Source organism: Schistocerca americana, chromosome 8 (genome assembly GCF_021461395.2).
Source record: "Schistocerca americana isolate TAMUIC-IGC-003095 chromosome 8, iqSchAmer2.1, whole genome shotgun sequence".
NCBI lineage: Eukaryota > Metazoa > Arthropoda > Insecta > Orthoptera > Acrididae > Schistocerca > Schistocerca americana.
Genome location: NC_060126.1, coordinates 77,229,164 through 77,242,710, shown reverse-complemented (window position 1 = coordinate 77,242,710; position 13,547 = coordinate 77,229,164). Strand labels below are relative to the sequence as shown.

General features: G+C 55.5%; 1 protein-coding gene across 1 annotated transcript; it reads right to left on the bottom strand.

The window, feature by feature from the left end:
* Window positions 1–2,906: 2,906 nt before the first annotated feature.
* On the bottom strand, window positions 2,907–13,532 carry LOC124545552 (cell surface glycoprotein 1-like). The gene is made up of 3 exons (XM_047124500.1): window positions 13,284–13,532; window positions 3,972–4,616; window positions 2,907–3,326 (listed from the first exon to the last, which is right to left on the bottom strand). The coding sequence occupies exons 1-3, from the start codon at window positions 13,530–13,532 to the stop codon at window positions 2,907–2,909; spliced, it is 1,314 nt and encodes a 437-aa protein (XP_046980456.1).
* Between the last annotated feature and the right edge of the window lie 15 nt (window positions 13,533–13,547).

The window sequence follows — 13,547 nt, the reverse complement described above, 5'->3', positions numbered from 1 at the left end:
CAGAGAATCACTTTTTTTTTTTTTTTTTTTTTTTTTTTTTTTTTTTTTTTTTTTTTTTACCTGTGTGGTGTCGTTGCCGAAGTGCTACCGCCTTTGGCGGCTGGACTTCCAAGGGTGAGAGGTAGGTTTGTACATCTTTATTGTTATCTTTTGTAGGACTTTGGGCTCACAGGGGTCCTTTTTGCCCTACATACCTTTGCTTCACTTTTCATTGTGTTGTGAGGGCCCTGGGGACCTTGACTTTATGCCATGGTTCAGGTTGGGTGGTTGCGATTCCTTCAAGTTGTCTCGTTGATACCCTTAAGTCGTCTATTTTGTTGATGAGACGCTGGACGTGTAGTTGGATTACTTGATCTATTGTTGAGACTTGCAGTTCATCATGTAAAGATATAATTCGGGACCACCTGGGCGCTTTGAGAATGATTCTTAGACACCGGTTTTGTAGTCGTTGTAGTTTGCGGATGTTGGTGGTGGATGTGATTCCCCACGTAGCGCAGCCATATAGCATCATCGGGAGTATTGTCGCGCGGTAGATGCGTAGCTTCGTAGCTACGTTTAGGTCAGTGCTTGCTAAGAAGGGGTATAGTCCATGGATGGCGCGAATGATTTTGAGGCTTTTGTCGTTGATGTGGGCTGAGAATGTGAGTTTATGGTCCAGGGTGACCCCTAAATATTTCGTCGTGGTGGACCATTCGATGGCGTGGTCATTGATCTGGAGGCGGCGGTGAAGAATCGGTCTCCGTCGAGTGAAAAGTATGGCCTTTGTCTTGAGTGCGTTGATAGTGATTTTATTATCAGTTGCCCACAAAAGGAGGATATCGATCTGGTGTTGTAAGCGGGTGATGGCTGTATCTAATGAACGGCTGCTGGTAAGGAGAGCCGTATCATCGGCGAACTGTGCTAGCATGATGTTCGGCAGTTTGGGCATGTCATTTACGTAGATGGTGAACAGGATGGGAGAGAGTACCGATCCTTGCGGTATACCGTCGGAGAGATGTTTGGTGTCTGAGTGTTGGTCGGCCTGTTGGACGTAAAAACGGCGGTCGGTCAGGAAGCTGTCGATAATCTTGATGTAACAGTTGGGGATGTCGGTGGTGTTCCGGAGTTTACTTATGAGCTTCTCTCGCCACACCTTGTCAAACGCTTGTTGAACATCCAGGAAAATGGCTGCTGTGTAGTGGTTTAGATTAATTTGGTTTGTGAGGTGTTCCGAGATCCGGAGCAGCTGGATTTCGGCGGAAAGTTTGGGTTGAAAGGCAAATTGGTCTGGTCGAATGACGTCATTTTCCAAGAGGGGCGGCTTGATGCGGGCCAAGATGACACGTTCAAACGTTTTGCCCATCGTGGAAAGGAGACTGATTGGTCGGTGGTGCGCAGGCTGAAGTGGGTCCTTACCCGGTTTCGGGATGGGTATGATCTTGGCCAGTTTCCATTGTGGTGGGAAATGTTCCTTCAGCAGGCATTCGTTGAGTATTCTCGTTAATAGCACTAGTGGTTTCCGTGGGAGATGCTTCAGATGGTCGTTCGAAATTCCGTCAGGTCCGGGGGCAGATGTGGAGTGTAATTTCCTGAGTATGCGGCGAATTTCTCCTGGAGACGTCAGTTCTGGCCGGTCTCCGCTGGGGTGTTGTCTTATGTGGTGTGCCTCTGCCCGAGTGCGTGCGTCCTCTTCGTCGTCGTTGTTAAAGTCAGCAAAATTTAGTCGTGATTGCGTTTCGTAAGTTTCCGCAAAGAGTTCTGCCTTTTGAAGGTTGTCAAATACGAGGTTGGTGCCATCCGTGAGCGCCGTTTTTGGTGTCCTGGGTTTCTTGATATTACGGATGAGTGCCCATTCATCACGCGATAGGTGTTGAATTTGTGCCATTCGGTCCTCCCACAGTTCGGCGCGCCATTCCTTGCAACGCCACGTCAGTTCTCTGGATAGCTGGTGCATTTCGCGTCTATATGCTGGGTGGCGAGTTTGTTGCCATTTTTTACGGGCTCGATTTTTCAAGTATTTCAAATCTTGCAGTGCTGGCGGGAGTGGTTCGCGGTATGGAGTCGAGAAGAGTAACTTCGTGGAGGCCTGGTGGGCGGCCTTCTTGATTTTCGAGGTCAGACGAGTTATGGCGTCATCGAGTTGCTCCGGAGTTGCTAATGGCTCCGTGGGGCGCACGTTGTTGTTTAGCCACCTTGCGAAGGATAACCAATCTGTGGAGACTTTTGTTTTCGGTGGCAAAATTGGAAGAGCTCCAGACAGTGTTCCGAGAACAGGTTGGTGGTCAGAAGTCAAGTCATTGACCGTTTTGAGTGACAGGTCGGGATTTACATTTTTTATTATGGCCACGTCTAGGACGTCTGGCTGGTGGCGTGTGATAGTAGGCAGGTAGGTTGGTTCTTCAGGTCCTTGGGTGAAAGCTTGGAGTCGAGTTTCAAGGTCGTAGAGACGGGTGCCCTTGGCGTTTGTCTGCCGCGAGTTCCAGGCTACGTGTTTTGCATTTAGATCCCCACAGAGGAGGACTCTATCGTATCTGTCGAAAATGGAGATGAAGTCTTCGTCCGTGAAGTCCGCGCCAGGGCTCAAGTAGGCTGCGACGAACGTGAGCTTCCCGTGTGTGGTGGTGATCGTGACTGCTGTGGCTTCAAGACTCGTCATGTCAGGCAAGGTTTCGAGGGAGTGAGTGAGGGAAGATCGTAGATAGATTGCTGTACCTCCACCTCGTCGATTTTGGCGGTCAGTGCGGTATCCCACCATGTTGCGAATGTTGAAGGTTTGGGTTGGTCGTAGATGCGTTTCTGACAATAGGAGCACGTCAATTTTGTGATGTTCAACGAAGTCTGTGAGTTCTACTTTTTTCGGCGCGACGCCGTTGGCGTTGAAGAAGCAGAATGTAAGGTTTCTATGGTGATGCCTCTCTTGGTCCATGTTAGTCTGTGAAAAAGGCCATGATTCCTTCCAGTAGAGTGAGTAGTTTAGATGACATATCCGGTGCGTTGTTGAATTTACGAGCTGTGTCTGCTATGATGGCGAAGACGTTTTTGGTTTTTAGAAAGTCGATTATTGGGCCCATGTTAGATATCGCGGCGATGATATCGGACAGTCCGAGAGTGTTGTCCATGGATCGTTGCTGCTGTTGTTGTTGACGAAGATCGTGCAGTCGTTGGCGCGCCGTGTTTTTCTGGCGAGTTGGTTGTTGCTCAGATGGTGTTTGAAATAATGACGATGCTGCCTTCCAGGGTGTTCGGAGAGATGGGAAGTCATTCGGTGTCGCCGCAAACGACGGCTGTGGTGGTTGTTGTGGCTCCTTGGATGGTGTAGGTCGCAGTTGGTAGGCATGTATCGCCTTCTGGAATTCAGGGCAACCACGCCAAGTCCCAGGGTGGCCTTCTTGGCGACAGTTTGCGCAGATGGGTGGTTCTGTTCTTGGCTTGGTGCAATCCTTTGCGTGGTGGTGGCCGCCGCAGCGTACACATCTGACCGGCATCTGACAGTACCGGCCAGTGTGGTTGAATTTGAGGCATTTCTTGCACTGGGCAGGCCCATCTAGCGGTTTGTAGTCTTCCACCTTTACTCTAGTGTGAAAGAGATATTGTATGTCGTAGATGGTGCGACTTTTTTGTCCATGTGGCAGAGATACACAGTAAGCCGACTGTGGAATCAATTTCTTGGAGGTCAAGTCTCTTTTCTTGAATTGGTGTACGTTCGTGACCGTAAATTGCATGTGGCGAAGTTCGGCGGCGAGTTCGTCTTCGGTAATTTCCTCTGGTATATTCTTGAGGACCACTTGGAGTCCTCTGTCTTCAGCTGGTTGGTGGGTGAAGTATGGCATGTTAATGGAGTGAAGGTAGTCCAGTGCAGTTCGTTGGTCTGCCAGCGTTTCGAAGTGGTATTTGATCTGATTATTTTTGTAGATCGCCTTTAGTGGTCCGCTGATCTTCTGTTTTAGTTGGGCGTTTAGTTCCAGGTATTTTCCAGTGTAGTTTATTGTGACTGGTGGTATTCTCGGTTTCGGCGGCGGTGGAGCTGGAGTGTGCTGAGAAGTTGTGTCGTTGGGCTGGAGCTGGTGTTGGTCTGCCGTTGGTTCGTCCTGTTTCTGTAGTGGTGCGTAGTAGTTGGTGGTGGGTACAGCTCGCGATTCTGTTTGCATGCGGGTGTTTTCTTCAGCTTTCCTGCGTTTAGTGCCTTTCCGGCGGCGTCTGACTTCCTGGAATGGTGCGTCAGAGTCGCTGGATTCTTCATGATGGTCCATGGCATGGTGTTGTTCAGTCGGAATTTGAGTCTTCGTTCGGCAGTCGTCAGAAGATGAGTTGTCACTGGTGGTTGGGCCGTCTTGGTCCCGCCGTTTTGCGAGTTCGGTTGCTCGTGCGTCGCGGTCTCGGCGGAGTTGTTCGAGCTTTTCTTGAATCATCGCAGTGCATAAGTCTTCAGGCGTGGGGGCCGGTGGGGTGGGGTGTCGCTGTCGTGCGCCCTGGGTGGTCCTGCTCGCGAGTTCTATCTCAGCCCTGTGCGTCTGTTCTGGCCTAGAGGAACGCGGGCTTGCCACCCGCGGGTGGGGCCCTGGCTCCTCGTCGTCCCCTATTCTATTCATCCTACAAGTGCGGCTAGTCCGCACTATCTCGCCTGCTCTATGTCGGTCCTGTAACACGACAAAATTGCTTAGTACTCGCTAAGAAGCAAGTGAATCGCAGAGTTTTCTAGCTCTCGATAGCGGCAAGTCGCACAAGGTTTCTACACACGCTACGATCGCTAAGGGACTCCAACCCTTCCTTGAGCAGAGAATCACAAGGGCCCAGCCAGTGTCGCGGGCGGGCGCGGACGGCCGAGAGAGCGGCCGCCACTCTGCGCGCCGCCGCGCCGCGCCTCCCGCGCTTGCTACCGCCCAACGTCCGACAGCCTGTGCGGAGCAGCCCCAAACCTGCGCCACAACCGCCCGCGCCTTTCAAACCACCGAGGATGGGGCTACACACAGCCACACCACAGTCGCCAACCAGTCGCCACGGCAGCGCCGCAAACCACGGCCAAACTGCAGCTACCGCGCGCTACAGCCTGGGTCGGCCCGCCGAGAATCGCCGCCCCCGCCCAAATGCCGCCCCCACAGCCCCAGCCGACGACCCGCCACAATGGCCAAACCTTCGGCAAAACTCCCACACCGTCGCCGCGGCAGCCCGGCCAGCGCGGCCGGCGCCACAGCCACACAAGCCGAGGCGTGCGGCGATGACGGCCGTGCAAACGCGCCTCCGCCGCCCCATCGCCTTCCGTCGCCCTCCCGCCGTTTCCCGATCGGCCCGCAGCCGTCGGGCCACATCGCGCGCCGTCCTCCTCCTCTCGCCCGCCAACATTCACAGCCGTTTCTCAACAATTGCCCGCCGCAAACGGACGCCGCCTGCGCAACAGGCGCCGCCGCCCCTCGCCGCTTCCGACCCAACCCCTCGACCGAGGCAAACCGCAATCCGAATCTACAGACCAACCCAATCTGCCGTCAGCACACACGACAGCCGACCTTACACGTTACGCGTTACACATTACGTTTACACGTCTAGGTTAGGTTAGGTTAGGTTAGGTGGACGTGGGTTACGTTAAGGGGACTTGGGTTAGGTTAAGCGTCAAACTTAGGTTAAGCATTCAAACACGTCAGGCGTCAGAGCTTAGGTTAGGTTAGGTTAGGTTAGGTTAGGTTAGGTTAGGTTACACGTTAGGTTAGGTTAAGGGGTCAGTGCTAGGTTAAGAAGCGTCAAACGTAGGTTAAAAAGCGTTCAAAAACGTGAGGCGTGAGCCGGACAGCTTACCTTACGTAGACGTTAGGGGCTCAGGCTGAGCTCACCTCACCACAGGTTAGGTTCGGTTCGGTTCGCTCAGCTCACCTCAGCTCAGCGTAAAGCGCCGAGGTCAGGCTACGTTCGTTCACCTTCGGGCGCCACACTTTCGGTTGAGAGGTCGCGACGGGACGACGTCGGCAGGCACGCCGCAAACAAACAAACAAACAAAACGTACAGACGACGTCGAAAAACCGCCGACAGACGGGGAGCAGCACGACCACGACCAGATACCGAGCGCGAACGAGACACACGCGAACCACCCCCACCGGCCAAAGGGCACCACACAACAACCCAGAGCACCACGTGTCGACACCAGAGCAACCCGCCGCTCACGCGACATGGCTGGCACCGAAGGGCAACCGCCCGCAACTGCGCTTTCCGCGCCGGCCCGGATGCACGTCGTGCTACAACTACACCACTACCGTACACAGCCGCTGTTCACAACATCACTATCATGCGCGCCCGCGGCTCGCCGCCGTCGCAGTCGCACCCCCAACGCCAGCACTTTTGCACCACCATTCACACGCACCGCAACACAGCTCGCCGACACAGCCGAACAAAACAAACACCACACAACAACAACAACAACAACAACGCCGCCGCCGCCGCCGCCGCCGCCTCTACTTGTGCCGGCGACCCACCCCGCCGATGGCGCACCTTTCGCCAGCCGGCAATCGACACGCACCCACCCACCCCCAGGGCCCAGTGCAAAAAAAACACACAAAAAAAAAAAAAAACACACACACACAAACGACACGGGAGGCGCACGCCACCAACCAGTCGTCGTCTCAAAATAACAAACAAAAACCAAAAAACAAACAAAATAAACTAACAACTAGGGCAACACAAATCAAAACAAAAAACGCCTCGCACGAACCGCCGCCCACAAAACGAACAAGCACACGCACAGGCACAGCCTCTGCTGGCGACCACGACGCAGCGGCACGCTGCTCCTGTCCCGCGCCCCGCGCCCCACTCGATTCACAACTCACGCGACACCGTCAACGACGGGCTCGCTTCCCGCAACCTACCACCTTTCCGCCACCACGACGCACAGCCCCAGCCCCACCCGACGACGCCCGTGGCAACGACTGCACTTTCACCACCGCCTCCCCCTTCCCCCCCAACACACACACAGCCAGCCAAAAACGCACTCGCGACCCACACATGCACGTGCATCGGCACACGCCAACCAGTCAACGTCGACAACCACACGCAAGGCTCGAAACGAAACCGGCGTCCTTCCACGTTGCCATCAAGCTACACGACACAAGACACAAGGAACCAACACAACAGCCGGCCCCACTAATTCCCACTCTCACGCCGCAAAAAGCACACCGAAACCGCCAAACGCACGCACATTCCCCTTCGCACTGACACCGACCGGCTCGCTACCACACCTCCCGGCAGCCGTTTCACAAACATGACACGGCGTGACGCGACATCACGGGCCTACGCACACCGGACCCACTCACACTCTCTCCTTTCCTTCTGTTTTTCCCGACGCCTTCGGCCGGGCACACGCGGCACAACGCCGCCAATTCACCACACCGCCCACACAGTCGACAAGCGCCCGCCCTGTACGGCACACGCAACGACGCAGCGCAGCAAAGGGCGCCCGCAACACATACCTCTCCTCTCTCTCTCTCCGCCGCCCGACGCGCCAACCGCCACACCACACCGCCAGCCACTCGCAAATTGTGCACTGCCACCAGCCACACGTCCAACACGCCGCGCCGCCTCCGGCCACCCGCCAGGGGGCGCTCACGTCCGCGACAACAGCGCGGCCCGCCGGGCCGGGCCGAACCGAACCGAGCCGCCGCCGCCGCCGCTGCTCTGCACTCGGCACGGCCACACCCTGCTGCAGACCGGGCTCGTCTCTCTGTACGCGTCTGCCTGCGCATCAACACAACACGACCCTTTTTTTTTTTTTCTCTCTCTACCGCCATCCCTTCTTCTCGCGTTTTACTCGTTGTTGCAGCAGCGGCGCACACCTACACATCCACAGCCCCAGCCCCAGCCGAGCCGGCCTCACCTCAGGGCCCGCCGCCAGCGTCTCCTCCTCGGGCACAGGTGCGGTGCTGTGGCCGCCCATCCAACCGCATTGCTGGCCGTCCAGCCGCCAGGCGTTCCCACTGCCGCGAGCCACGCCGCGCACCGACCCTGCTGCAGAAAACGAAGCATAGCCAGAGACCGACCGATACACAAAGCCAGCCGTCGCCTCGCCTCTTGTCCTTCCTGCCTTCCTTCCGCCCCCGCCCTTCTCACACCACCGCCTCTCCACTTTCGCCCGTCGCCCCCCCCCCTCCTCCTTTTTTTTTTTTCTTCTTTCTTTCTTTCTTTCTTTCTTTCTTTCTTTCTTTCTTTCTTTCTTTCTTTCTTTCTTTGGCCCTCTCTCCTTCCCGCCATGGCGGTTACGGCACCGCCTGCAGCGGCAGATTTTTTGCGCCCACACGCCTACTCCTACCACCATTAACCTTGCCCTGCCCTGCCCTGCCCATCAACGTCGCGGTCGAACCGACGCTTGCCAACAACACACTGCCCACGTTCCTTTCTCTTTTCGGCCTACGCCCATTACGCGCCGCCGCCACAGCACCTTCCCTTCCCACAACACACCGACGTCATCACACGCACCCAAAACAGGGGCCACGACCGTGTTCCTCGCCCACTCCCATCCCGCACGGTACGCACGCACATTCCCAACTACTACCGCGCACCCTCCCTTTCCAATCTGTGTGTCTCTGTGTCTGTGTCCTGTCCGCGCGTGACGCCTCTCAACATCCGCCGTCCCCCGTCCCGTTTTCGCCCCCATGCCGTCGTCGCGCCGCCTCCTCCTCCCCGTCCACCGCCGCCCCTGTCCGCCCCGCACCACACCATACACCGCTGCTTGTCCCGGCCGTTGCCACCAAAGGCGCCAACCGCAAACGCGCCACGCCGCAGCCCCCGTGCGTCTCGCTCGCTTGCATCTCCGTGCCGACGCTGCCTCTCTTCCCGCACGCACTCGACCTCGACAACACAGTCTTTGGCTCCGCCACTGCGTGTTCCGGTGGTACGCACGCTGCAACACGTATGTACTCATTACCAGAGCGATGGCGAGGCATGACAGCATCTCTGTCTGACCAGAGAGTTATTTATCGTTGCTAGTCGGCGCTTGGACCGCGCCAGACGACAGTAGTGGCACGCAGCGAGTCGCCAGGAACAGTTGTTATATATATTGTAGCGCGAGTCGGGAGAGGTAGTAGTCGTCAGTCGACAGTCGACAGTCGTAGCGGGTGGACGGTTGTACTGAGCGGGCGTCGGCGGCGTGCTCTGCTCGTCTCGCGACTCTGGTCACGGTTCGGGACGATGTACAGTATATTGTGTTACAATAACAAGGTAGTGTGAAGCTGCATTGCGCAAATCTGATAACGTATGTTAATTGTACTTATTTTGTTCAACAACAAATGCCCCAATATTACTTTTTTTCTAAAGTAACTTTTTTTTTTTTAAAGAAAAACATTCACTTTTTAAAGACTACTTCCTATGGCATTTCCCTCCAAGGAGTGCAAATTAATTACCAGCCAGCACTCATTCATTGCACACAGCTGTGTAAGGGGTATCTACAATTGAGGAGCAGATATAAATGCACTTTTTTTTTTTGTTTTTTTTGTGTGTGTGTGTGTGTGTGTCTCTTTTTCATTGGGGTAACGATCTTTGGCTCTTTTTATTCTGAATACAGGGCCAAAGGTCAACGCTGCTGCCCTCATACAATGTATCAGGTTTCATTATGTCTGTTGCACTGTTACTTATCGTTGGGTTTGTTTTGTAGGGACGTTAACATTCTGGCACATTTTTATTATCATCGGACTCTCTGCTATTTGTGCGGGGAGGTTATACCTGGGTCCATTTCCATTTACATTTTAATCTTGATAGACTTTTTGTTTTCTTTTTTGTTTCTTGTTGTTTTCCCTTCTTTTTTTTGTTGTTTTTTTTTGTTTTGTTTTTCCCGCTCTCACCACCACCGCCGCATCACGCCATGGCCTCCCCCTTACGTTTTTGGTTTCTTTTTCTGTTCTTCAACTGCTTCACCATCACCGCGCCCCATTTCCACACCACAGCCATCAGCCTCCAAGACGGGCAGGCGCAGTGTGCCATTTCCGGCGCACAAGCACACCCGTACGGTACTCTCCTCGCCCCCACGCCACCAACAACACAGCGACCACGCGGCTTTCAGGCATGGCACGGCACCGGCGAAATGCGCCGCCCCCGCCCCTCCGCGCATCCGTCCGTCTCGCCACGTTCACTGACAGCCGCGTCTGCGGCTACACCACGACAACCACAACACAACAACGCTCCCCTCCCTGGCACCTCATTGTTTTTCTCCTCCTCTTTTGCACAAACCACAACGCCGAGCACAGGCGCAAGCCACCCACACCGCGCCCCTCCCCGTCCCGTCTCTGGCCGCCGCTCCTCGTTTGCCCCCTCCCATCTCCCGAATGCCATGCCAGCAGCGTTACGCATGCCCCTCCCCTGTCCACACAACACTACCGCCAAACGAACAGCCTTCCGGGCCACATGCAGGGCACGCCCACCTCCAAACACTGCCAATTCACGGACGCAATTCGCTAAACACACACACACACTTTCTCGACACCTTTCTGTAGGGAGGGTGCGTCATCTCGACCGTGACAGAGTGACGCCAACTATCGACGATCCATTTCCCCCCACTGGTAAAACATGTCCACTAAACACCTACATACATCATTCAAGTACACAGACAATAGCATACACAACAATGGGAGGGCACACGAACATGGACGGCACGGCACTGTCATACACTCTTCCTCAGAACCATATCAACAAACGTTACATACATCCGGGAAAGCGAAAGCAAAAAGCACAAGCAAAGGCAAAGCCCAATGCAGCCGTCAAAGGTAAGGTAACGTTCACCACGGCAGACACTTGCAGCCGCGCCGCCGTTAAACGCATTTCAGTGCGGCTCCAATACGCCTCCGACACGGGAACGTTCCGTTGCTCTACGAATGCGTTTCTCCCTTCCTCTCTCTTTTGCCCCCCCCCCCCTCTGTCCTTTCCTCCTGCACTCTTGCCTCATTCCTCACGTTCTGCCCAGACATTCGACCGATCAAAGTCAACCTTTCGTTACCGTTCTCAGCGCGACGGTGTACAACAGTATGACGGGTGTGCCCAAAGACTTCGGTTCAGTTGCGTGACGCCGGTCTATCGCGCCGATCGACAGTTACACAAAACTATGTCAAACAAACAAATACATACCGGATGGACACAGACAAACACGTGTACAGACATTCGCCAAAAACGACCGCCGCCGCCGCCGCCGCCGCCGCCGCCGCCGTCGTCGTCGTCTAGCGTCGCGCTTACTGTACTGCACTGGACACGCGTGCATCTCGAATGACGACATCGGTGTGCGTGCGTCCTACGCAATCAGTCAGACACGGCTATCAAAAATCAGAGTCGAATGGTACATCATCGTGCGTGTCGCCGTACACGTACAGTACAATACAAAACAACAATGCGTCTCTTAATGGCACGTTCATTTCAACGTCACTCCACACACCTCCACGCTGCAGTTACGTCGCACCATTGTCAACTCGGCGTACTGCAAAGGGAATAGTGGGCGGCAAAACATTGCACATTTCACCCTCGCCATGTGTGATGTGCAAACCAAACCCGCAGACGGCCGTCGTTACGGTGACACACAACGCCAACGAGGCGTGCCACCATTCCACGCCACGGCGACCAACCTCGTGGCCGTACCCCGCAACAACGCTTTGACGCGGACCCCCACCCACCCACAATCAAAACGCACACATCACAGCCGTCCACAAAACAACAACAACAATTCCGCCCTTCCCGCAAAAGGCAAGTTGGTGGCCCTGAAAAGGGCCGTTTTGCCGCTCTCGCAACGGAGGAGCCTTCTCCATCCTTCCTTCCATTCCAGAGCCACCTCCTTACTTGGAGCTCGTGTACTTGGTCACCGCCTTCGTGCCCTCGCTCACGGCGTGCTTGGCCAGCTCGCCAGGCAGCAACAGCCGCACAGCGGTCTGGATCTCGCGGGACGTGATGGTCGAGCGCTTGTTGTAGTGCGCCAGGCGAGAAGCCTCGGCCGCAATGCGCTCGAAAATGTCGTTCACGAAGCTGTTCATGATGCTCATCGCCTTCGACGAGATGCCCGTGTCAGGGTGCACCTGCTTCAGCACCTTGTAGATGTAGATGGCATAGCTCTCCTTCCTCTTGCGCTTCTTCTTCTTGTCGCCCTTCGAAATGTTCTTCTGCGCCTTGCCAGCCTTCTTGGCGGCCTTCCCGCTAGTCTTGGGCGGCATCTCGAACCAACGTACGGCAGCAGCAACACCAGTAGCAAGCGCTCCGCTCTAGTCAGCGTCTCCCCACACAGTGGCACCCGCCGACATGAAATGGCTGGGTCTATACCCATGGTGTACTTGAAGAACCAGCGTCCTTGAAACGCTCTGTCTTACGAGGTGTTCCTTTATGGTGCGGATTCAGGGTTATATATGGTACTGGCTAGGGGTCGGTTTTCCCCTGGATAGATGATGGTTGTGGAGGCGGCAGCGATGATGATGTAAGTGTATGTTTGCACTTGAGTTTATATGACTAACGCCTGAATTGGCGATGGATGGTGGCGATTGGTGCTCTCTGGCCAGGGTTTTCATCCCTTCCCAGAGAGTTAATGAGTTGGTGTGGTGATGCATTGGATGATTCGTAGAATTTTAATGATTTTTGTTTTATGAGGTGATAGAATGATGGCTGTCCTAACATTGCTCTAATCTCCTCATTGCTCGAGAACCATGGAGCGTCTGCAACTATACGGAAGGCGGGCGCCGCACCTTTACCAGCTCGCCCTGTTGCGGCCGCCGACCAATGGGGCGCGCGCGCAACCGGCCGCCGCACCCGAGCCCATAAAGCACCCCCACCCCGGCTGCGCCGGCACGCCGACGCGGAGACCGCGCTGAGCCGCCGTAGCGAGAGGACGCACAGGCTCACCGCTCCGCTTTGTCTCGCTGGCGCTTTTGTTCCGCGCGTCTTTGTCTGCGCGCCTTTGTTAAGGCACGCGGTCACTGGCGTGTGCGTTACGGAAGCTGCCGCGAACCTCCACAGCTGACTACTCGCTTGCGAGTGATTCAGCGGCGAAATTGTCGTGCACACCACGTTCGGCTGCGAATCAAATCGATTCAGTAATCGATTTGTGCCGCGCCTAGGGACCGTTAGGGCACGACGTGATCCAGGACCCCCTTCACGTGGGACAAGTCCGCGGTCACTAGAGTAGAGACGACCACCCTTCCCTACCTACCATACAGCTGACCGATGGACCGACTAACGACCACTGACGCTGACCAGGCATATTTGCCCACCGCTGACGCGAACCACAATGACCGAGCGTTCATTCTCATGAACAAGCTCGCTCATGGGGGCTCTTACCCCGGTCGAGATGCCGACGAAGCGGCCATACTGACCTTCTGTAAAATCCGGAAGGCCGCTGCACTACCGAGCTTGGGGCAGCAAGAATCGGGCGAGCCACCGAGAGCCTCGCCGGTTGCACCGCAAGAAATTGCGGTCCCGGCGACGGCGGCCTCGAAGGGAGCTGCGCCGCTGGACTCGACCACCCAAGAGGTCGATGTTCCCCCGGTTGCCCCATTGGCCCCGAAGCCACAAGAAGAACCCCTTGTCTCGCTAGTAGACGCGCCGTCCTGCGCTGGGGACATCCCTGCGGTCTGGAC

Bases quoted from the DNA above. Each gene is read 5' to 3' on its own strand.
- LOC124545552 (XM_047124500.1), bottom strand. From the start codon at position 13,532: ATGTCCCCAGCGCAGGACGGCGCGTCTACTAGCGAGACAAGGGGTTCT. The intron at 4,617-13,283 runs GTCAGTATGGCC...GTCGTGTTACAG, and splicing joins CCTTCCGGATTTTACAGAAG to GACCGACATAGAGCAGGCGA. The intron at 3,327-3,971 runs GTCACAATAAAC...CCTGAATTCCAG, and splicing joins CGAAACCGAGAATACCACCA to AAGGCGATACATGCCTACCA.